The following is a 25,793-nucleotide window of genomic DNA, read 5'->3' on the forward strand; positions in this document are numbered from 1 at the left end:
CGTGAAGTTTGACATCAAAACTCATTTATAAAAACATTGAACACACGCCACACGTTTTACGTCAACTGGGTCAGGGTCAATAAAAGGATCTATATTGGGCTTGGTGGTTTCACTTACATTTATAACTTCATCCCCTTCCTGTATAACCACAACTTCATTCGCTCCTGATTAGAGATACTATTCAACGTTTTTATAAACAAACATACAAACAAATAATCATTTTTATTTAAATCATTATGAATGTATCACAGTTTTAAGATCAGTCATGTTTAAGTAGTCGAATATTTTCCATCTTATTTCTGATGGCAACTTAGGCGCAATTTTTCCCATTATAAAGTCAGCGTCTGAAAGTAATTTCATTCTTTGAAGTCCTTCCTTAACCCAATGTTGTACCAACGGAAGAATATCACCGTATATCGAAAAGTCTTTAAGGTAATCTTCAATATTTTGTAACTCCTTTTTAATATTGTCGTTACGTAAATATTTAATAAACGCGTTACCTTTATTGGAGTCGCAAATTATTTGATATAAAGAAACAGTACTATTTTTTATTGTCACACTTCTCATACTTGTTATTTCTTTTTGACAGTCGTTATAGTATTGTGATAATTCTTCGAAGAAAGGGCAACCATCCTCAATAAATTTTTCAACGGGATTGTAAATTAACACGGTGTATTTGATTATTAGTTTTGCAATTACCAGATACTCTGTCTGTTCTGACTCTTCATAATCACCTGACACATCTTTTAAAGCTGTTGATAAAGTAGATTTGCCTTTATATTCAGCTTCTCTTAAATCAGCTCCATTTAAAAGTAAGAACTCTGCAACATTTGGGGATCTATTTTTTATCGCAAAATATAATGGAGTAGCTCCTTTGGGTAGAGTTTTCTTGTTAACATCTGCACCATTTTCAAACAAATATTTAACCATTCCAATTTGATCCCATTTACAAGCTGCATGCAGAAGAGTATATTCTTGAATTGTACCGAAATTCACGTCTACCCCTAGACTGATAAAATACTTTACAATTTCTAGACAACCGGTTTCAGATGCCAAATGGAGTGGAGAATAATTCCGGGATCTTCCCTGTAGGTTACACACTGCACCGTTTTTTAAAAGTAATTGGGCAATATCTAAATACCAAGATCTACAAGCTAAATGTAGAGGAGTCAACTTGAACCTATCTTTTGCATTTATATCAACTCCTTGTTCCATAAGGCCATGAACAATTTCAGCATCCCCTCCTATAACACCATAATGAATTGAACTCCGTTTCTGACAATCTTTTAGACGCACGTTAGCCTTATTTAACAGTAAATAATCTACTATTTTGATGTAACCTCCACGGGCAGCCATATGAAGAGGGGTTTTTTTGCTCTTTTTATTTATAATATCTACATGTATCCCATTTTCTAAAAAATATTTTACAATTTTTAGATATCCTTTTTTGGCTGCCATATGAATGGGCATATTTCCATAGATATTTGAACACTAGAAATTTGCTCCAGCTTCTGTGAGTAATCGAATTATTTCAAGATCATTATTGAACGCAGCATAATGTAAAGGACTCCTCCTTTGAGACGTATCAGTTGCGTTTACATCTGCACCGCAGGCCAATAAATATTTGATTATTTTTATATGCTTGAAATCAGTAGCTATATGTAGTGACGTAAAACCATCAGAATCCACTTCATTAATTATTGCCCCTTCTTCAATCAACTGTTGAACTTTATCTAGGTTTCCCAATTTTGTTGCTAAATGGAGTGGAATCTCATCCATATTTAAAAACACACTGCGTTGACTTTACTAATGACACAATTTTTGTTCTTTAAATATCTGAAACAAAATAAATATAAATATTAGTACAATAGTAACCGATAATATCAGTGATAGTGTTTTTGATGAGGAAAAATCATGAATCTGCTTTCAAATAGGTCAAGGATCTGTAGAAAAAAATAAGAGACTTATATCAATTATGTAAGGTTATTAATACTTCAATACTATCACCGACAGGATAAAGACTTTTTCTATCTCTGTTGTTCTTCTTATTGTACCAGGCTGAGGAAAAATGGTTGTAACCTCCACATCTTGCACACATTTTACCATAAGCCGCGCATTTTCTACATTCGTGTTTATATAACATTTCTTACATTATTGGTTATTGTTGCCTTGACGTTGGGTCGCAAATTTTTGTCTGAATCCTCCACTTACATCTCTTGAGGGTTTTTTGTTTACTTTATCTACATTTAAGTCACTCGTACCTGGTTCCATGAAACTGGATGTAGCCGTATTACGTTCTTTAGTCTTTTATATTAAAACTGCTTTCTTTACGACTTCCTCCAATGTTTCGAAATCATTTTGAAGGAGTTTTTCTCTAATTCCATTATATTTTATACCACAAAATAAAATATCTAACTAGGCTCTCCCTTAATAATTGTCCTAGAACACAGTGTAATGATATATTTTTCCTCTTACAGTAAATTGTTCAATACTTTCAAACTTTGTTTGCTTACTGTAATAGTTGATGTCTTTCATAGGTTAAATTTTTTGGGCGTAAAGTGGTACTCATATTTTTTGAGTAAAACTTCTAGATTATTTTTTTCTTCTTCTAAGAATGTGAATGTATTATAAATTCTCATTCCCTCGTTGCCTTATAACGTTAACAACTGGGCACATTGAGTCTCTTGTGCCTTTTTTGAAATCTCAGTTGCCACAGGGTAGTAAGTTGTGAATCGTTGTTTCCAGAATTTAAAAATTTCAAAGACATTCCCTGGCATCTCCATAGGAGGTACGCCTTTAATGTCCAGTTTTACTGTAATTATTACTTATTTATCTTCTTTATTAATCTTATTTTTTAATTTTTTATCGCAGCGCCTTCTATCTCAACTATCTCTGTTGTTCTTCTTATTGTAGCAAATTCTCCTGGGGTTTTCTTCTATTTATTAACACAAGGGCCTAGCCGGGTAAGATGATGAAAAATGCCCCCAACTCTATTCGAATTCCATATAATTCCTTTTTAGCACATATAGAAAAACCCAGTTTCTAAAATTTTTAGCCCCCTAGGTGGTCACGTGACCCGCCTAGAGCCTAATTAGGTTTTTGAGGTATTTATTTTTTATCTCAGCCGCATCGAGAGTTAGCGAAAAACTGTAAATAAAAAAGTTGTAGCTTTCAAAAAATTCTGTCTGATTTTTTTTTAATTTTTGGGAAATTAGAATTTTATTTAACGATTTTAAAATTTTAAATGAGTCTAAAAAATAAACTGAGACACTTGTTCTCACAAAAAAAGTATATAACGTGTGTTTTTGCACAATATTTCACCCTGAATTTTTTCAGATATTTAAAATTGGTGAAACGTACTTTTAAAAATAAAAACCGCATATTTTCTATTTTTTTTCTTTTTAATTACAATTTTATACATGGTGTTTCAAAAAAGGTAACCTAGGATTGATAAAAACTAAAAAATAATTGGGATTTGCTTAGTAAACAATTTTTGTAACGCCCTCCATTTTCAAAGCGTTAAAGAAAACAAATTTTTACACATTTTTACGATTTTGCCGAAACTACTGGCCACATTGTAATACAATTTGGCGGGTTTTAATAGGTAGTTATTGTGCATATTTTGACATAATTACAATTAAGAAAATTAATATTCATCATTGGCGCGCATAATGATAATGGTCTGAACTTATAAAGAAAGAAAAATAGTACGCCACTGAGATATTTCAAATTAAAAAACATTTTTAAAAATCCTTGTTCAGTGTGTGACAAGAATTCTATCTTCCCATTTTTGTTCTTACGACGCGCTATTTTTAAGGAAACAAATAAAACATTTTAACCCTTACAAAGTATTCGAACTAAGTTTCTATAGTTACACTCAAACTCCGAAAATTTTTACTCAGTTCGCGATTTGGACAACGTGAATTACTCACGTCGTGGAGTGAGCACTTTATTCTGACATTGTCCGAACAGAAATATAGTATTTTTACTACAAAAACGTTATTACGTAGGTCAAAATTTTTGACGTAAGAGAACTGTCAAAACATTAGAATGTGACTTTTTATTATTGCCATGTTTATAATAAACATATCTAATAATGAAAAGTCACATTCTAATGTTTTGACAGTTCTCTTACGTCAAAAATTTTGACCTACGTAATAACGTTTTTGTAGTAAAAATACTATACCCAAAACGCGCTCTGGGTAAACGCAAGTACCTACTCAACTGCCGATATAAACACATTCACCGGAGATTGAGCAAAACCATAATACCCATAACCCGACGTGGCTAATCTGTTTTACCCACGTCGGGTTGTGGGTATTTGTAATTTCCGCAAACGCCGAAATACCTCTAAACACAATCATACCCTACACTAATTCCATAATAACAAATAAAATAAAATCAAATCTTTGATATTCCATTTATTTTAATTAAAAAAAAAAACTAAACAGTAAAATCCAACAAGGACATACTTATCTTACTATTGAAAATAGAAAAAAATCATTAAACCTTTTCATACATATACGTCTTTTATGTGAGTCTTTTTCATACATGTACCACTTTTATTGTTACTTTCTATTACAGTTCTTTTCAGAAAATATTCACTTTACTTTTTAGCACAAAAAGTGCTACCGTGACATTTAAAATTGCATTTTATGTTTGATTTTACACATTGGCAAGATTTGCCTGAACAGTTCTTCTTGAATCCACATCTGATGAAACCTTGTTTGGACCCGGATGACATGATTGCTTCTATCATACGGACATTGAGCTGGTCATCAGGTACATCGATGTTATTAATAAATTTACGTTGACACATGAGCATGAAAATTATGTTACCGTTTTCGGCAGGAGTTTCGCTTCTGTCTGGTTATTTATTCTGTGACAAAGGTAAGTCTATTAGTTATTTGAAACTTCATCGTGGATGTGCTGACCACATTCAAAACAGCTTTTTGCTTTGTCACAATCAATATCACAGAGTGTTAAGTTATTTCTGGATATAGTTTATTTTTCTACGTGGTTATTGTTTTCTACAGTTCTTGTCAAAATCTCCAAAGTATCTTCATTCACAGCATTTATTTCTTCGTTATCTTCTTCATTAAAACTTCTTTCAAGCTTAGAGAACTCTCCTTCTAGTTCTTTCTCAGTAGTTATTTTTTTACGACGTCGGCTGTCAAAGGGGAATCTAATAATCCATTTTTCTGCGTTTGCACAAACTAGAAATACCCACAACCCGGCCCGTGTAAAATAGTACCCACGTCGAGTTATGGGTATTATGGTTTTGCTCAATCTCTGGTGAACGTGTTTATTTCGGCAATTGAGTACTTTCGCTTACCCACAACGCGTTCTGGGTATTTCACTTCGGCCAATGTCCGAATAAAGTGGTCACTATCTCAGTGACGTACTATTTTTCCTGCTTTAAAAAGTTCAGCCCTATGCGCGCCAATGATGAATATAAAATTCTTAATTGTATGTCAAAAATGCATATCTTAAAACCCGCCAAATTTTATTATGTGGCCAGTAGTTTCGTCAAAATCGTAAAAAATGTGTAAAATTTTGTTTTCTTCAACACCCTGTATCTTGAAAATGGATGGCGTTTAGTAGATGGCTCGTTTTTTAATTTTATTTATTTAATCAGTTAAGCCCATTCGTACCTTTCGGTGTTGGGCTGTTTACAACTAGTTCAATATCTACATTTCAATACATTTTAATAATTATACAAAACTTTTATTTTAACAATACAATTTTAATAAATATAAATTACTTATTTGACCCATTTTTCTGTCCATATGTTTTAATCTTGTGGTGCTTCTTTGATACTTCTTTTCCATGCTGTTCTATTTTGAGCCAATTGTTTTGCCATACTCCATTGCAGTCCTCTTTTCTCTGCTTCTTGTCTAACTTGTTCTTCCCATCTCATTCTTGGGCGACCTACTTTATTTTTCCCTTGTACTCTGACTTCATATACTTTTTTCGTTATTCTTGTGTCGTTTAGTCTGTGGATGTGGCCCAACCATCCTAACTGTCGTTCCCCTATAATTGTCTCTATGGGTTTTATCTTTAGAGCTTGAGTTATTGTGTCGTTTCTTATTTTGTCTCTTCGTGTGACCCCTTCTATTTTTCTCAAGAATCTCATCTCTGTAGCTTTGATTTTTCTTTTGTTGTTCTTTGTTAGCGTCCACGACTCACTCCCATAGACGATTGATGGTCGAACCACTTTTTGGTACACTTGTGTTTTGACTTCTTTGGGTACCTCTTTCTTTCCAAAGAACATATTTCTTAATGTATTATAAATTGTCCCTGCTTTTCCTATTTTATTGTTTATTTCTTTGTCTATTTTACCATCTTCTTCAATAATTGTACCTAAGTAGTTGTAGCTGTTTACTTGTTCCAAAACTTGTCCTTCTACCTTAATTTTTATCACTTTTTTTGTAGTTGCCATAACCATTGTTTTACTTTTATCTGTGTTTATTTCCATGTTCATTTTTCTTACTTCTTTTATATATGTGTTTATTATTTGTTGCAGTTTCTCTTCCGTGTCAGCTAACAATACCATATCATCTGCAAATAGTAATTCTTGTATTTGTACATTGCTCATTTTCCATTTTCCCAATATCATGTCTTTAGATTTCTCCTTGCATTGCTTTATTGCGTCATCTAGTACCATTGAGAAAAGTAATGGACTTAGTACACAGCCTTGTTTTAGTCCTATCTTTGCCTGGAATTCATCAGATTCTTGATTGTGAGTCCTTATTTTTATTTTATTATTTTTATATAAGGCTTTAATTATTTCTATCATATCCTTTTCTATTCCATTTTTCTTTAAACATTTCCATATATCTTCCCTTCTTATTCTATCAAAAGCTTTTTTCAGATCAATAAAGCATATGTGTATCTCTTTGCCTTTCATCAATAGTTTTTCTCCTATTTGTCTCAATATGAATATCAGATCTTGGGTACTCCTTCCTTTTCTGAAGCCATGCTGGGATTCTTCTAGTTTTATTTCTAGTTTTTCCCTTAGCCTTTTTTCAATTATTCTATTGAATATTTTGGCAGGAACGCTTGTCAATGTAATACCCCTATAATTTTCGCAATTTCTTGCGTCTCCTTTCTTAAACAGTGGTACTATTATATCTGTTTTCCAATCAGATGGTATTTCCTTTGCTGTGATTATTTCATTTAGTAGTTCTCGGAATTTTTCTTTTGAATTTTCACTCATGTACTTTAACATTTCAGCTGTGATTTCATCTTGGCCTGGAGATTTTCCCAATTTTAATTTGTCAATGGCTTCTGCAATTTCCTCTTTTGTTATTTGCTGCATTTCCTCTGTATTTTCGATCATGTCTTCCTCTCTTTCATGTTGATATTGTTTCCATTCTGTTAGTTCTTCAAAGTACTGCTTCCATCTTTGCATTATTTCTCTTTCTGTAGTTAATATATTTCCTTCTTTATCTCTTATGTTTCTTAATCTAAGTGTTTTCTTTTGTCTTAGCTGTTTCAATGTACCATAGAACAATTTTTGGTTATTAAAATAGTTTTCATTCATTTTGTGTCCAAAATCTTCCCAAGACTTCTTTTTTGCCGTTTTAATTTCTTGTTTAATGTCGTTTCTGGCCATTTTATATTTTTCGAAATCGTCCTCCGATTTGGTTTTTAGATACATTTTCCATACCTTTTTCTTTTCTTTCACTTTACGTTGTATTTCCGCTGTCCACCATTTACTTTTCTTCGAATATATGTTTGTGATTTTAGTTGTTCCGCATACTTCTTTTGCTGTTTTCAATATGATTTCCTTAAATTGCTTCCATTTATTTTCTATTCCTGTGTTAATTGCCTTTATAGTCTCGAACTGTTTGGTTAACTTCTTCTGGTATTCCTCTTTACTATCTATTTCTCTTAATTTGTAGCTTTTTATTTTTTCTTTAGTTATCTTCTTTCTTTTTTCTGTTGTGTTATGTGTGTACACCCTTAGTTCCATTATAAGCAAGTAATGGTCACTGCTTATTTCAGCCTCTCTTTTTACCTTTACGTCTTTTATGATCTTTAGGTCTTTTCTTTTTATTAGGAAATAGTCTATTATGGATTTTTCTTTTCTCGATGAGATTTCTCTAGTATATTTGTGTATGTCTTTGTGCATAAATTTTGAATTCGTTATAACCATATCATTTGCTATACATAGATCTATGATTCTGTTTCCGTTATCATTTTTCATTTCTTCTCCATGTTGCCCTAAGTATCGTTCAATCCCTTTATTGTTCTCTTCGTTTTTTTAATATTGTATTTAATTACAGAGTTATTTCCACATATTAATATTGTAACGTGACTATTGTAATTACTTATAATTACAATAAAACTAGCGGTTCGTATTTATATACGACTTTATTATTTATTTATACAAGTTTACTTTACAAACTTTAGCTTAAGACTAAACTGTATTTACAAATATGCCCGTATTTATACCCAGTTGTTATTCTGGAACAATCGACGCCCATCTCTAGCTATCAGCATGTTCCGCCTATGGGTCGTATGTTCGAGAAGTTCCTCCTCCTTTCCGCCGAGGCCTAGATCATTCTATGACGTCATTCTCGAGGTGTTTACTGTTATACGGCGGTCGTCCAAGATTTCTCTTTTGTTACACTGCTCCCCTCTTAAGATCTGAGCGTCCCGATCAGCAACTCTAGATGAAGGCCCAGGATGGCGGAATCTACACGACTCTCCAGCTCTGCATACACCCTTCAAGAAGAAATAGCAGTCTACTGTCTTTGAAGGGTATGACATCTTCGGGTTCATGCAACACACAGTAATTCGTACGCCAGTTTCTCTGAAGATCACTTCAAGCATGCTTCTCACAATCTTCCAATCCAGATTTTCTACTGCATGGCCTATTTTTGGTATAGCCAAATCTTTTATGTCATAATTACACACGATTTTCTTCAAATTAGTTAGAGCACGCCATATGTTCTCGTAGCTTGGCGTGTCCGTATAAGACTTCCTGGTCACTATATACAGCAAAGATCGAGGACCATCTTCCAATCGCAATACTCTTCCAATTTTAGGTTGTTGATTCCTTAACTCGTCCAGGCGGCCGAACTTTCTATTGAATACGGACGAGATTCCTTTAGTGGTTCTTGGGCAACACAGTGGGCTAGAGAGACGTTTTCTGGAACACCAAACAGATCTTGCTGAACTTCTGTGGTCACGCCGAATCTAGCACTCTTTCTTTCTGCGTAATTTGACATAAATTCCTTAAAACTTGGCTGTGGTGCATCTTTCATCTCCTGTTGGAGGACTCGGGCTTCCTCTGTTTCATTTGAGCCAGCATATGGTGCAAGACGATTTATGTGAATAACTTTTGGTTTACCGTTTGGTAACTTCTTAATTCTGTATATTACGTCATTTATTTTCTTCTTAACTTCATACGGACCTTCCCATTGTCTTTGCAGTTTAGGACACAGGCCTCGACGACGTTGTGGATTATAAAGCCAGACAAGATCACCTACTTCGAAGCTTTCATTCTTGCAGCGAGAATCATATTGATCTTTCATTCTGTCACTGGCTATCTGGATGTGTTGTCGGGCAAGTTCATGAATGTTGTTCATTCGTAACTTCAGGCGGTCTACGTATTCTTCGCCTGCAACATATTCCTCGGAAGGTCTGCAGCCAAACTCTAGGTCGCAGGGCAAACGAACTTCACGACCCAACATCAGGCAGGTTGGTGTTTGACCTGTAGTTTCATTCACGGCCGAGCGGTAGGCCATCAGGAATAAATGAATGTGTTGGTCCCAATCTCGCTGATGTTCAGATACAACTTTGGACAAGTGTTTACCCATCGTTCGGTTCATCCTCTCGACCATTCCATCTGATTGAGGATGCAGGGGTGTTGTTCTGGTCTTATTGGCACCAATCAATTTACAAACGTTTTGGAAAAGAGCTGACTCAGTTTCGCCCTTGGTCGGAGTGGATCTCCAAGGGAACACCAAATCGGCTGAAGAATTCTTTAACAAGTACCTCTGCAACGGTAGCAGCTTCTTGATTCGGTAATGCATAGGCCTCGGTCCATTTCGTAAAATAGTCCATGGCTACCAGAATGTATTTATTTCCAGCATCGGTTTCTGGAAATGGACCTGCAATGTCGATTGCTACTCTTTCCATAGGACTTCCAACATTGTACTGTCTCATGGGTGCTCTCTTTTTACCAACTGGACCATTACCGGATGCACACAGTTCACATTTCCGGCACCATCTTCTTACATCATCTTTACAGTTCACCCAATAGAACCGTTCTCGAACCTTTTGCAGAGTCTTCGTAATACCAAAGTGTCCACCTGATGTACCGTCATGCAACTGACGCAATACTTCTGACACTTTACTTTTAGGTACAATCAACTGCAGCTTAGATTCTGTACCATCATCGTTCTCAAAGGTTCTGTACAGAAGATCATCTTTTAGTACCAGGCAATTCCATTGGCTCCAGTAGGCCTTGACTTCTGGACTACATGCACTAATGTTCTGCCAACTAGGTCTTTCACCTTGCTGCATCCAATCCAATACTCTTTTTATACATGGATCATCTTCTTGGGCGTTTTGTAACTGTTGGGGCTGCCATTGCTCATTAACTACGGTGGTTCGTCTCACGGGGCAAAATCGTTCCTCTAATTTGGCACAGTGATTACAATTTGCACTGCATGGTCGTCTCGACAGGGCATCAGCATTTGAATGAACTCTTCCGGCCCTGTGTTCTATCTCATAATCATATTCTTGCAGTCGTTCTAACCATCTTGCCATCTGGCCCTCTGGATTACGGAATTGTATGAGCCATTTTAGAGCAGCGTGATCTGTTCGAAGAAGGAACTTTCTGCCGTACAAGTATTTATGGAAATCTTCGCAAGCCTTCACTACACCCAGCAGTTCTCTTCTGGTAACGCAATAGTTTCTTTCTGGTTTCGACAGGACTTTGCTGAAATAAGCGATGACTTTTTCCTGTCCATCCTGGATTTGTGAGAGAACAGCTCCTATGGCACTGTTGCTAGCATCGGTATCCAAAACAAATTTTCCTGCCTGTCCCGGGTAGCTTAATATCGGTGCACTGATCAGAGCCCTTTGTAGTTGTTCGAAAGCTTTTTGACACTCCTCACTCCATGTATATTCTTTGCCCTCCTCCGTCAACTTTGTTAGGGGCTTGGAGATATTGGTAAATCCTTTGACAAATCGTCGGTAATATGTACATAGGCCAAGGAAACTTCTAATTTCATGTTTATCTTTTGGTACTGGCCAATCTTTAATTGCTTCAATCTTTTCAGGATCAGCTGTTAGACCATTACTCGATACAATATGTCCCAAATACTTAACTTCTCGTCGAAACATATGACATTTCTTCGGACTTAACTTCAAGTTCGCTGCTCTCAATCGTTGAAAGACTTCTATTAGATTCTTGGCATGTTCATCAAAGGACCTTCCAACCACAATTACATCATCCAAGTAAACCAGGCATGTTTTCCATGTTAGACCTCTTAAAACTGCCTCCATTAATCTTTCAAATGTGGCAGGAGCATTACATAAACCAAACGGCATAGCCGTAAACTGCCAAAGCCCTGATCCTATCGAAAATGCGGTTTTCTCCCGATCGGCTGGCTCCATGTCTACTTGCCAATGTCCACTTTTTAAATCAAGTGTGGAAAACCAACGAGAACCGGAGAGAGTATCCAATGTATCGTCTATTCTGGGCAAAGGATAACTATCTTTTTTTGTTACCGCATTGAGCTGGCGGTAGTCGATACAAAAACGCGTTGAACCATCTTTCTTCTTTACCAGAACTACTGGTGATGTCCATGGACTGTTCGATGGTTCAATTACCCCTTGTTTGTCCATATCCTTGATAATCTCTTCGGCTTCATCTCTTTTCGCAAATGGAAGTCGTCTAGGCCGTTGTCTGATTGGCTGAGCGTCTCCGGTATTTATTTTATGCGTTACTATGCTTGTTTTTCCCTTATCCTTCGTGTCAATAGCAAAAACATCTTGATACTCTATCAGCATAGATGTCACTTTTTCCGTTCGTTCATGATCAAGATCTTGGCATCTTTCAATGATCATCTCAACAAGCTCCTTTGGATACTTCGCCTTCGATGATTTCTCATTGGTATTCACAGAGCAAATTGAAGCCACGGGAACACACTGCCCGATCAAAGCTCCTCTACTTAACTTGATAGCAGTTTCCCTTAAATTCATAACTCTTACAGGGATCACATCTCGAACTTTTACCAAAGTTTTCGCCGTTAGGAACTCGACATTATCCACATCTTCGACCATCCTTAAACTTCCCTCTCGGCAGTGTCCATCAAGCATGGTCATCAGAATTTTCTCACTATTACCAGGTATGGTTACGTCGCATGTAGTAAGTAAGCGGATGACATCTTCTTTGTCGTCGTGAAAGGGCAACTCTTCACCATTGATCTTGAGAACTCCATTTTGAACATCCAATATTGCCCCCACTTTCCTTAGTACGTCCATCCCCAATATGAATTCGTCGGAGATCTCGGCAATTAATACTTGATGTTCAACTGTGGTCTGGCCAATGGATACTGACATATTAGCCTCGCCATATGTATTAATTAGCTCACCAGTCGCTGTTCTAAGTTTTACTGTTGCAGGTGATAATTTATTACGGTCTCGTACTACATCTGGACGTGCGATAGTTCTCGTTGCACCTGTATCCACCAAAAATGATCTACATCTATTACTGATACGACCTTCGATGTATAAGTTGTGGATTCCACCGGAGGACGTAAGGTTGACAGTTACTATGGGGGCTCTAGTTCTCGAGGTCGGCAGTTGCCCCTTGGTGTCGACCCGCTCTAGTTTTCCGACGGCTGTACGATCTTCTTACAATTACGACGAATGTGGCCTACGTCTCCACAATTCCAACATCTAGGCTCGCGTCTCTTTGGCATCTGATTACTTAATACTCTCCGTATCATTTCCTCCAGACGTTCATAGTTGTGTTCGTCACTTTCTTCAATGGTTCTTACTCTATGGCCTCGTGAAGTTTGACTAGCCGTTTCGTGTTCCAATGCAATAGCAAGTGCTTCATCTAAAACTTTCGGCCTTGCTAGTCGTAAAGCTTTCTGTAGTTCATTATCTTTCAGCCCATTGACGAAGGTATCTACTGCAATTTCTTCTAAAACGCTGTCTGGCACCTCTGGATAAGCCAACCGCACCACACGAGCCACATCTGCTTCAAATTCTTGCAGGTTCTCACTTGCTCGTTGACTTCTACTTCGCAGTTGTGCTTTGTATACTTGTTGTAGATGGGCATCTCCATAACGTTTTTCTAGACGAGTGAACAAGGTCTGGTAACAATTTTCTTGACCCTTAGGAATTGATCTTAATATATCTGCAGCATCACCTCGCAAAGCAGCAGTCAAGGAAACAGCCTTTTCCTGTTCGGTCCAATGATTGGCGGTCGCAATAGCTTCAAATTGTCTAAGATATATGGACCAAGAGGACTTTCCATCGAATGGTGGTAATTTGAATCTCATATTATGCGACGTTTCGTCTCTCGGTAGTTCATCTTTCACTACAGGATCTAACGCTGCTGCATTAACTGATGGTTGTACTTTTGTATCGGTTATCATGCTCTCTAGTTGTTTGATCTTTTCTTCTACGGTCTCTACACTTTTCTGCATCTTATCGAATGTTCTAGAAACTTCTTCAAATTTCTCGTCATTCTGTCTACAAACGTCTTTAATTACTTGAGAAACACTTTCAAATTTCTCGTCGCTTTTTCTAGAAGTTTCATCGATCTTTTGAGAAACACTTTCAAATTTCGATAAGATTACTTGTTCTGCTGACTGGAAGTGGAACGTCTTTGGGTCTTCTCCGTTCTTCGTGAGGACATCCTCGAGTCGTGCTTGTAGGACTATCTTGAGCCCACTGCTGTCCAGATCCCGTTCCTCTAGCTGTTCACGGAGCTGTTTTACTGTAAGTTCTTGTAGCAACATCTTTGGTCGGCACACACGTACTTTCCAAAATGTCTTTTAACAGTCTTTCCGAATACCGAACAATTAACGCACTTTAACTATTCCCGACGAATAAAGTCCAAAAGTCTTTTAAAGTCTTTCCGAATACCGAACAATTGACGCACTCCGGTTATTCCCGACGAATAAAGTTCAAAAGTCTTTTAAAGTCTCTCTGTAATTCACTTATTTATATCGCACTAAGTTAACCGAACACCGACACCAACTGTAACGTGACTATTGTAATTACTTATAATTACAATAAAACTAGCGGTTCGTATTTATATACGACTTTATTATTTATTTATACAAGTTTACTTTACAAACTTTAGCTTAAGACTAAACTGTATTTACAAATATGCCCGTATTTATACCCAGTTGTTATTCTGGAACAATCGACGCCCATCTCTAGCTATCAGCATGTTCCGCCTACGGGTCGTATGTTCGAGAAGTTCCTCCTCCTTTCCGCCGAGGCCTAGATCATTCTATGACGTCATTCTCGAGGTGTTTACTGTTATACGGCGGTCGTCCAAGATTTCTCTTTTGTTACAATATATTTTTCAAATTGGGCTCTGTACCGCCATTCTTCATTATATTACGAATACGTGTGCCAAATGTTTCGAAAATTTTTTCAAAATTACAGCCGCAATCTTGGAAAGCGTTTTTGCTACCTGTTGATCGCTACTGTTTCCTCTTAATCGTATTATCTATAAAACTCAAAATACTTTTCACAATTTTTAATACGACTGCACGTGTTCAAATAGGTAGTACAACTGTAAGGATAAGTTACGTAGAGGGAGACCGACTGCTGTGCCACCTAGGATAAATTGTAATAATAAAAGTAATAGAAGGCAAATATTCAGTCCGGTACGGAAGAAAAATGAGGTAACTGCAAAGCTTGTCAATTCCTGTTTATTGCGCAATTAACTTCTAAAATACTATGTAAAGATGATACAAAAAGACCGAACTGTAAAAATGTGCTGAGCCACTAGAGTTAGAGGGTAGTTGCGTCGTAACTGAAATACGCGCTGTCAGACCTTGTTTCAGATGCATAATGACGCAACTGTAGATAAGGTTGAAAATGGGGCGATTAAATTAAGATAATGAAATTCGAACCAATATCGATGAAAATAAAAGCCATCCTTGTCAAAAAACAAACGCCATGCCGATGCCCCTGGACGATTACTCTTCATTTAATCCCAATTTTAAATATTTAAAACTCGTTTTTTTGCTCTTCTGAAGAATTTTGCATTTTGCGGTTGCGTCATTCTTCTTCTGGACCACCGGATTTGTCCTCAAACAACTTCTTGGACCTTTTCTATATCTGCTTAGGGTTCTAAGTTTTATAGTGGGTAGAAAGGTCACAAATAGATTAATAATAGCATAGGAATGTTAAAATCATAATACTCGTACATTGTATGAATAAAAAAATATTAAGATAGAAAAGTAAACCTAACGTTTTGTTTTTATTGTATCAATATGAGTATTCGAGAATCTTGTCAAGTTTGGAGTGCTGTAAAACTTGGATAAATAAATAAAATTAAACACCTTTATAGTGGAAATTGTTCGCTAAAAAACCCTCTACAAAATTGCTATAATGTTATTTTATTTTAAAATGCAAAAAAGTTATTACCTCCAAAAGGAAACTTATTAAAAAATTTGTACTTATTTTTGTTTATATCTTTTTTATTGGTCACTTGACGATAAAAAGTAATAGAAACAAAATTGTAGAAAATTTAATTTGCTACATTTTATGTTTTATTAGATGTTCTGTAGGGTTGGTAGTTTACGAGATATAGCGCGAAACCCCTTTGCGCCCCTTTTCCAAGATGACGGCCGAGGGACAAGGGTGGCGACCCCAAAAACTTGAACTTAAGCTTCTACTGACCCTCCCTACACATTAAAAAAATAAAATTAACTCCTCTAACAAATGCAAGGTATGGCCTAAAAAATGTAACATTTCAATGGACTATATTTTCTCATAAAATTTATTTTTTCTACGAGCGTGCAAATATGTCTACTTTCGCGCACGCGTTTTAGTTTAGCAAGTTTTACTTTTCCGAACGCGTTTTACTTTTCCGCACGCGTTTTACTTGTCTGCACGCGTGGTAATTTAGATATGTTAATATGGCCTTAAAGTAATTATAATACATGCAATAAACTAATATTTAGATATTATTTACTAATTTATTTCAAGTATATCTTATTGTGTTCATGTTTTAATGAAATTAACGCGAGAATTCGATGAAATAAAATAATTTTGACATAATATTCGAAAGTCAAATCAGTAGACAATAACAGTGGTTTTGAATCGTCGTCATGGAAACCAAGATCGTCGTCATGCTAACCAATGATGCTGAAAGTTTGGTTTTGACAACCTTGTCAAAGAATTAATTTGTGTATGTATTTTCATATTAATTAAATTAATTGATTAAGATTTGGTCACTTTTAAAGACTCATAGAAAAAATATTGTTCCTAACTCTTGCAGAAAGTCTCTTTTCCGCACTCGACTGCTTGCCGAACTCCCGCTTCGCGTCGTTCGGCAAACTGCAGTCGCGTGCGGAAAAGTATGACTTTCTGCACTTGTTAGGAAAATAACTATTTATACCAACTAATTGTAATTAGGTACAATTTGATACAAAATGCAAACTTACCTCTTGGTTTTCACATTTTCATACACATAATTTTTCATAAATTTTAAGTACCTATTATGCTATTCCACGTAATGCGTAATGGCAACACCGCGAACTTGACGAAAGGTAAATGAATAAGATGTCTATTTACAGTTGATTTTGATATTATTTTACATTTTTGCACTATCACTTACTTTACTGCCTAGTTCTATAGTTGATAAGGCCACAGACGTTAATTATTATCTTGTTATACTTGAGGTGAAAATAGACAAAAACTATATTAGTTGGAGCTTGTTATTTAGATATTCCTACTCTGAACCTTTGTTAAGATTATGCAACTTTTTGAAATCATCTTCATGGGTTTTTACCCAAGTGTTACCACGTCGCTTGAACTGAACGTAAAAAACCATGCAAAACACTCTTGCAACGGCAACGAATGAGGTAGTTACATGATATTTATACATAGAAAAGTACATTAGTAAATAGCGTTTATTCGTTTATGCAGTCGTCCTTCTTTTATAATCGAGGTCGGAAATCGGTCGCAGTCGCAACAGTAGATACAAAATAGCTATTTGTACATGCATTCCTATTGTTTTACATACATGTTGTACATACAGTAGTGCAGCGTATGAACAGTATATGAAAATTGTGAATAGAAGGAGGTAAGCTTACAATTTTTATTAAATTTGAATTATTGTTAAGTAGTTGGTATACAATTTTTTTTATAAGTCACACTCTTTAGTCAAGATGTATTCCTAGTTCCTAGGTATTTGCAGTGGCGTAGCTGAAGATTGAGGGGCCTCCCCGCGACAATTTTTGTGGGGCCCCTTATTATAAACATAACGACAGCTAATAACAGTATAATTACTAAAATTTGTGTAAGTGACAATATTTGGCCATTCTTTAATAAGTCTTCATCAGTTAGTGTAAACAGATTTTTTGGGAATAGACATGAAAACCTATTATAAGTACATATACATATCTTAATCCGACAAACCTATTAGTAAGTTGTTGCAATATTATATCTACATTTACATTGAAAAAATTAACTTCAAACCTTTTTTTGATAGGTACAAATTATTTTTATGTCATACCGGTTTAATATTGTGTATTTATTATTTAGTTACAAACCACATAATGGTACACTTTATGCCGCGCGGGCATAAAGAAATTATTGCAATAGGAAACAACAAAAATCAAACATTTCATTTAATCAAGTAGTATTTTCTGCCATCCATTGTTGAAATTTAGCGTAGGTAGTAGTCCAGTCGGGTTAGACGAATAACAGGCCTAACCTTGCATTAGGAGCTGCCCCAAATTTTATTTTTCTAATCTTTAGGGAGGGTCAATATTAGTCAAAATTTAAAATCTCGACTGAATTCCACCGTTGCGTTAGCCGTCATCTTGATTTTAAACTAGAACCGTTTTTGCTCAATATCTCCGCCATTTTCAATTTTTTGACAAAAAGTGTAGAAACTAAAATTGTTGAAAATGCCATTTTCTATAATTTCATTTATTATAATCTTTTTCGTGCGGTCGATATTTTCCGAGTTATGTGGGGAAAATAGTGACAGTTGGAGCATAATTATTGTATTATTGAATTATCTCGTTTACTGTTAGTTTTACAACAAATATGTACCTATACAAAAATGAAGAGAATTAAATTCTACATAATTTTGATTTATTTCATTTTTTTGCTAAAATTAATATTTAAGGTAGTACGTATGCGTTAATGGCGCGAGCGCAAGAACGGATTGATTTTATAGCAAATGTTTTTGTTCAATATCTACGCCATTTTCAACTAAAATTGTTCAAAATATAATTTCCTACAATTTCTTTTTAACAATTTTTTCCATGCGGTTAATATTTTCCAAGTTACATGGGAAAATATTAAAAAGTGGTGGGGGGAGCATAATTATTGAATTGAATTTTGTTTGCGAGCTGCCCCAAATTTTATAATTCTATCCTTTAGGAGAGATCAATAGTAGTGTAAATTTAAAATCTCGACTGAATTCCGCGCTTGCATTAGCCGCCATATTGATTTTAAATGAGAACTGTTGTTGCTTAATATCTCCGCCATTTTCAACTTTTCGACATAAATAGTGGGAAAGAAAATTGTTGGAAATGCAATTTCCTACAATTTCTTTTGCACAATTTTTTTATACGATCAATATTCTCCGAATTAAGGGGGACGATAATGGAAGCGGAGGGGAAGCATAATTATTGAATTGTCTCATTTATTATTAACTTTACGACATAATTGTACATAAACAAAAATAAAGAGAATTATATTTTATACAATTTTTGAAACTTCCAATGAAACATCAACCAAACTAAGTATATAAAAGACATAAAAAACATATCCATTAAGTTCACTTAATTTTATTAACTAGCGGGTTTTATTGGTTGAATTTGTCTGTCGATAGTTTTTTTATGTCAGCTAAAATATCGTGATGTTTCAACATTTTTTTTTTAATTTTGGACCCTGTTGGGTGGGAATTTTCCCATTTCCCCCCCTTGTAGACCCGCCACTGGTTCTCTCGAAAAATTGTAGTAAATCGTAATTGCAACAATTTCAGTTCCTACACTTTTTGTCGAAAAATTGAAAATGGCGGAGATATTGAACAAAAACAATTGCTACAAAATCAATCAGGTCTTACGCTCGCACATTTACCACATACGTACTACCTTAAATATTGATTTTATCAAAAAAATGAACGGCATCAAAATTGTACAAAATTTAATTCTCTTTATTTTTGTATAGGTATATATTTGTTGTAAAACTAATAATAAATGAGATAATTTAATAATTCAATAATTTTGCTACAACTGTCACTATTTTCCCCTCATAACTCGGAAAATATTGACCGCACGAAAAAAATTATAATAAATTAAATTATAGAAAATCGCATTTTCAACAATTTCAGTTTCTACACTTTTTGTCAAAAAATTGAAAATGGCGGAGATATTGAGCAAAAACGGTTCTCGTTTAAAATCAAGATGGCGGCTAACGCAACGGTGGAATTCAGTCGAGATTTTAAATTTATACTAATATTGACCCTCCCTAAAGATTAGAAAAATAAAATTTGGGGCAGCTCCAAATGCAAGGTCAAATGCTATCCCGACTGGGCTATAGGTATTCCTTGTCGTAAGTTTATTTGGATTTTTTCGGTAACCGATTCTCAGTCGTTTTTTTTTTGCTTTTTTAACTATTTCTTTAGAAATATCAAATTTCTCTTGCCTTCTGACTTTTTTGACAATGTCACATAGGAAAACTGTGTTTACGTTAATAACAAATTGCTAACCAACATCACTTTCCTAGCAACGGTACTAAATACCTGCTGTGATAGAATATTACTTCTAATTAATATAAAACAAAATTAAAATTTTAATTGATGCAATGAACCGCTATGACAAAGTTTTGTATGCACCACGTGCATTATTAGATGTTTATAGCCTCGGACGACATAATTATAAACTCTCGTGCCAGAGGCCCTCGAGTTTATAAGCTTGTCGCCCTTAGGGTATAAACATCTACTTGATACATAAATAACTATTTCATCCCAGCTGAGCTCATCGTAAAATTTTTTTATACGTTTTATCCGTTTATTTTGAAATTTCGGTATAAAACCCCACTAGTGAAGGGAGACCGTAAACTCTTTTGAAAATAGTCGATTGTAAACTCTGCCGTTTCAGATTGCAAAAGTTTTGATGTTAGATTAATAAAGTTAATTATTTTAGATTTAACAGTAATTTTAACGACAAATTCAAAATTATTCACATGCTCTAATAATGCTTTAGCTTCTAATTTTTGATCGCGTTGTAACGGAGAAACTGGTCTCTTTGTAAGGTAAAAGTCCCTTGGTCTGATTGTGTTTCATTCATATAATTCTCCACTTGTTATAGAATAGAATAGAAATATGCTTTATTGTCATGAAAAATTTAACAATTTTATAGACAAAGCTTACAAGAATCATAAATAAGAACAATAACAAATAACAAATACAATTTACTAAAATGATATAAATCGTCTATATAAATAAAAATAATGAACAGAAACAAAAAAACAGTAACAATCTATTGCAAAAATTAAAAAAAAAATTTGCAAATTGCATAATCTACCTTAAGAAATTTAATAATTTAAGTTAAGCTGCTGCATATGACACTCAAATATAGATTAAGATTATACTTATATAATTAATAAGAATACTGTACTTTCTTAGTTATTGGTTAAGAAACTCTGCTGTTGAATAATATGGTCTTTCAGATAAATAGGCTTTAGTCATTTTACGGAACTTGGGGAAAGATGTTGCAGATTTAAGTTGTAGAGGGAGATGGTTGTAAAGTTTTATTGCAGAATATAATATAGATTTCTTTACTAACTCACTGGACGGGATCGGTAAATAGATGTCAAAGGTAGAATTTCTGGTGGAATAGTCATGTCTAGGTCTTGCTGGAAAGACATGTAGATGTTTACGAATTAAGCAAACAGTTTCTAAAATATATAAAGAAGGTAGTGTTAGAATCCTGTGATCTTTGAAGTAGCTTCTGCAATGTGTTGTTCTTCTGAGGCCAAACAGATATCTTATTGCTCTTTTTTGTAATTTAAAAATAACATCAGATTGGGCAGCCGTACCAGAACCCCAAAAAGGGAGACCATATCGAAGATGTGACTCGAACAAAGAAAAATATGTTATTTTGGAAGAGGCTAAATTCATTTCCTTCGAAACAGATCTTATTGCAAAGCAAGCTGAGGATAGTTTCTTGCTTAACACATCAATATGAAGGGACCATTTCAGATTGCTATCTAAAAAAATACCAAGAAACTTTACAGAATCAACGATACTGATCTGGCTGTTATGAAGAGGTAAGGGTTGAAGAGCTCCTTTATAGGACAATGCTACTGTTTTATCTACGTTAAAAGAGAGTAAATTTGAATCGGACCAAGATTTTATTGTAAGTAGATCAGAAGTTATAGTAGCATGAAGAGTTGCGATATTTGAGTTGCTCCAAGTGATACTGGTATCATCAGCAAAAAGAAACACTTTTCCATCGATTTTTAAGCTAGTGATGTCATTAATAAAGATAAGGAAAAGTAGAGGACCCAATACTGAACCTTGTGGTACCCCACATACAACATTTTTGAGACTAGAGTCTGTATCATTTGCTCTAACCAGTTGTTTCCTATTATCCAAGTAAGATTGAAACCAGTTCGAACAAATACCTCGAATTCCGTAGAAATCTAGTTTTTTTATCAAAATGTCGTGATTCACACAATCAAAAGCTCTGGCATAATCACAAAAAACAGTGGCAGTGTGCAGATTATTGTTTAATGATTGATAAACCTCATGTAGTACAGAAAACATGGCATCTGTGGTACATTTATTATTTAAAAATTGTTGACCACGTCTCATTTTCATTCAGTTGTAAAAGTGTAGAATGTTTGATCCTTTAATTCCTCCCGATCAAAGAACACAAAACTCTACGAAAACCTCAAAAAAATAAAAGAAGAATGAACATTTGCGGATACGTAGTTGAAAGTACCTATTATTATATAGGAATAAATGTACACTTCTACATCCCCTTCATTTTACAAAAATTGGGAAATACCCCCTTCTCGAAGGTGAAAAAATGTAAGCAAGCAAGCATAGTGATTTAACCCAGCCTGAGAGACTTGCTCACCCCTAGAGAATGACATTCGGGTGATACAATTCATTGGGGTGAGGAGGATTAACTCCCGCAAGCAGGAATCACTCCACCCCGCTTCAATGCTCCAGACCATCCACTTACCCCCCGATAGCACTCTGATGCGCTATAGGGGCTCTCAATCAGCAAAGTGCTTATCATATGGGAGTCTTGGGTACACGGACTCCCATATGAAATCCTACCCCGATCAATGCAGGCCAGCGTGAGGCGCTCTATTCCCGCTATCTCTAGTGACTTATCTTCGATCTGTTTTGCTTGCTCGGGCGCCGAGTCCCCGCTCTGGGCTATGTCCAGTTCGGTGACTCGGCGCTCGAGGATGTGGGCCCCTCATGCCCGTTTTTTGGGTTTTGTTACTAATATTTTTTGTGGCTTTCGCCTATTGTTAATATTTTATTGATTTGTTTAGTGGCTGAAGCCGTTTTGAAGTTTTTATATATTTTTTTGAGGGATGTCTGAAACGTATAAAAATCAACATTAATAAATATAATGAGATGCCAAAGGTGAGCAAGTTGTTTTCTTTTGATAGAGCTACGATTATCTAGCCTTTATTATATATTAACTAATATTTGCTGTTTGGGTCTCCTGTGTTTCCATCTATATCTTTTGCAGGATCCGGTTTGGGTGGTCTTCTAGCTCAGCAAATTTTGTTCTGGCTTTTTCCTCCATAATATCCAGTACTCTTATTTGTTTTAGGTCTCTAAATAAGAACCGTTCGGCGACATATCTGGGCACGTTTGCAGCTTCTCTGAGGCAGTTGTTGTGTGCCGCTTGTATCTTCTTTTTGTTACTTTGACTCGTGTGACCCCATGCAAGAGATGCGTATGTAATTATTGGCAGTATAATGCTATTTATAAGTCTTAATTTTGTTTTCATAGCTAATTTGCTTCTTCTTCCTGTGAGTCCTCTTATTGCCGCTCTGGCCGCTGCTGTTTTCTGGACTGTTGCGTTGACATGTGATGTGAATGTTAGACCTTGGTCCATTGTGACTCCTAAATATTTAGCTTTGTTTTGCCATTCTATGGGTCTGTCTTGCAATGTTAGCTGTTGTTCTGGGTTATCTCTTCTCTTTTTGAAGATAACCGCTTGGGTCTTATCTGGATTTATTGCTATTTTCCATTGGATACTCCATTCTTCTATTGTATCCAATGCCGTCTGTAGATTTCTTACAGCTATATCTAGGTTCATGTGTTTTGCAGCAATTGCAGTGTCGTCTGCATATAAAGGCTGATCAATGTCCCGGGTGTTCTTGGAACATCTGCTGTATATATGCTATACAGAAGGGGTGATAAAACTGCCCCCTGTGGTACTCCAGCTTCCGGCATTCCGTGTTCTGACAGAACTGGTCCTATCCGGACCCTGAACTTCCGGTCGCTTAGGTACGAGGAGATGAGTTTCGTCATGGCCCCGCTGTATCCATAATCTCTCATTTTGTATGTCAGTCCTTCATGCCACACTCTATCAAAGGCTTTGCTTACATCCAGAAAGGCTGCTCCCGTATATTGTTGGTCATTGAATCCATCTACTATATATTCGGTAAGTCTTAATATTTGATGTTCCCTGGAATGTTGAGCTCTGAATCCAAATTGTGCTTCTGGGATTATGCCTAGCCTGTCTGTCTCTGATTGGAGCCTGGTTTGGATGACTCGCTCCACTATCTTACTGACTGCTGGAAGTAAGCTAATCGGCCTGTAATTTTGCGGAAATATGTGATTCTTTCCTGGCTTGGGTATCATAATTACATGGGCTTCCTTCCATCGATTTGGGAAGAGCCTGTATCTTAGTATTGCGTTTGTTATATTTGTCAAATACACAAGCTGCTTTCGAGGGAAGATACTTCAGAGCTCTGTTAGTGATTTCGTCTGGACCAGGTGCTTTCTTTGGTGAACATTTTCGAATCAGTTCACTTATTTCTCTTGGTGATGTGGGATTTATTATTTCTTCTTGTTCTTCGGGCGTTTCTAGTTCTGTTTCTTCGACTTCTGGTGAAAAAATGTACATTCAAAATAAGTCCGAAATTGGATAAAATAACTAATTCTAAACAACTTGTTCTATATAGTTTTTTCACTAAGTCAATACTTTTCGAGTTATTTGGGAGTGAATATGTTCATTTTTAATAATGAAAAACATGTTTTGGACGGATTTTCGCAGATAACTCGAAAAGTAAGTATTTTATAGAAAAAAATATTTTTAGCAAATATATATCTTATTATAAAAAAGTGAAAAAATGGTGTATGTATAAAGTCTGTAGACCCAGTAGAAGCAGATTTGTAGCTAATGAGAAGTAGGTTCTTATTCGTCAAATTCCAAATCGAATATTTCAACGTGAAATAACCAAAAAACGGAGCACTTTTCAAGGAAAGCTCATTACAACTCTTTTAAAGTGTTTAAAAAAAGGTTTATTTTTGTTTTGAAAAAAAAATTACATTATATGTAAGTGAGTTACGCTCAAAATATTGTTGGTCTATTTTATTTTTTGATAAAAAGAATATCGAAAATCACCTTCTAATTAGCATCCCAAATAAAATTAATCTTTACCGCTTCACAAGCTACTTTACTTATGTATTTTTATATTATCTATAAGTTTGATTGGTTTAAAGTGCTCATTTAAAAAAAAAATTAATTTTAAAGTATTTTTTTTTATTTTGAAAAAAATGTTCCTTTTTTTTTCAAAATAACTTAAAAATTATTAGTATATACCAACAATTTCAAAGAGTAATAAAATGTACGTTTAGCTGTTCTGAATATTTTGACTTTTTGGTTTCCTTGTTAGACAAAAATTGGTTATGCTATGGCTATTCAAAATTTGCATACACAATGAATAGTGACTCGTTCAAGCCATTTTAACTACAGCCCTTTTAAAAATAAGCACTTTGAACCGATGAAACTTACAGATCCTATGTAGAATACATAATTAACTTGTGAAGCGGTTACGATTAATTTTATTTGGGATGCTAACGAGGGGGGTGATTTTCGCGATTCTTTTTACCAAAAAAGAAAAACGACCAACAATATTTTGAGCGTAACTTACTTACTTTTAATGTTAGAAGTTTTTTTAAACAAAAATAAACCTTTTAAAACACTTTAAAAAGTTGTAATGAGTTTTCCCCGAAAAATGCTTCGTTATTTCAGGTTGACATATTCGATTTACAATTTGACGAAGAAGAACCTAGTTTTCATTAGCTACAACTCTGCTTCTACTGGGTCTACATACTTCTTTATAAGCTATATTTTTGCTAAGAATAGTTTTTCGATAAAATACTTATTTTTTGATTTATTTGCGAAAAACCGTTAAAAAATGTTTTTTTGTTAAAAATCTACATATTCACTCGCAAATAACTCGAAAAGTATTGACTTTTAGAATTAGTCATTTTATCCAATTTCGGACTTATTTTGAATGTATATTTTTTACCCCCGAGAAGGGGACATTTCCCAGTTTTTGTA

At 35.1% G+C, this 25,793-nt stretch overlaps 3 protein-coding genes across 3 annotated transcripts in view; 1 reads left to right on the forward strand and 2 right to left on the reverse strand.

Moving 5' to 3' along the window:
* Positions 1-205: 205 nt before the first annotated feature.
* Positions 206-1,470, reverse strand: LOC126883667 (serine/threonine-protein phosphatase 6 regulatory ankyrin repeat subunit B-like). The gene has a single exon (XM_050649329.1). It carries the CDS (start codon positions 1,468-1,470, stop codon positions 235-237), a length of 1,236 nt encoding a protein of 411 aa, XP_050505286.1. The 3' UTR covers positions 206-234.
* Positions 1,471-1,491: 21 nt separating this feature from the next.
* Positions 1,492-16,827, reverse strand: LOC126883677 (ankyrin repeat and SOCS box protein 8-like). The gene is made up of 2 exons (XM_050649338.1): positions 16,668-16,827; positions 1,492-1,836 (listed from the first exon to the last, which is right to left on the reverse strand). The coding sequence occupies exon 2, from the start codon at positions 1,777-1,779 to the stop codon at positions 1,492-1,494; it is 288 nt and encodes a 95-aa protein (XP_050505295.1). The 5' UTR covers positions 1,780-1,836; positions 16,668-16,827.
* Positions 16,828-16,840: 13 nt separating this feature from the next.
* Positions 16,841-25,793, forward strand: part of LOC126883660 (serine/threonine-protein phosphatase 6 regulatory ankyrin repeat subunit B-like) — a 54,640-nt gene continuing 45,687 nt past the window's right edge. The window contains exon 1 of the mRNA XM_050649320.1: positions 16,841-17,308. The gene's annotated coding sequence lies outside the window, so the exon portion shown is untranslated. The remainder of the gene's footprint in view (positions 17,309-25,793) is intronic.

This window comes from Diabrotica virgifera, chromosome 1 (genome assembly GCF_917563875.1).
Source record: "Diabrotica virgifera virgifera chromosome 1, PGI_DIABVI_V3a".
NCBI classification, from domain to species: domain Eukaryota; kingdom Metazoa; phylum Arthropoda; class Insecta; order Coleoptera; family Chrysomelidae; genus Diabrotica; species Diabrotica virgifera.

Bases quoted from the DNA above. Each gene is read 5' to 3' on its own strand.
- LOC126883667 (XM_050649329.1), bottom strand. From the start codon at position 1,470: ATGCCCATTCATATGGCAGCCAAAAAAGGATATCTAAAAATTGTAAAA.
- LOC126883677 (XM_050649338.1), bottom strand. From the start codon at position 1,779: ATGGATGAGATTCCACTCCATTTAGCAACAAAATTGGGAAACCTAGAT.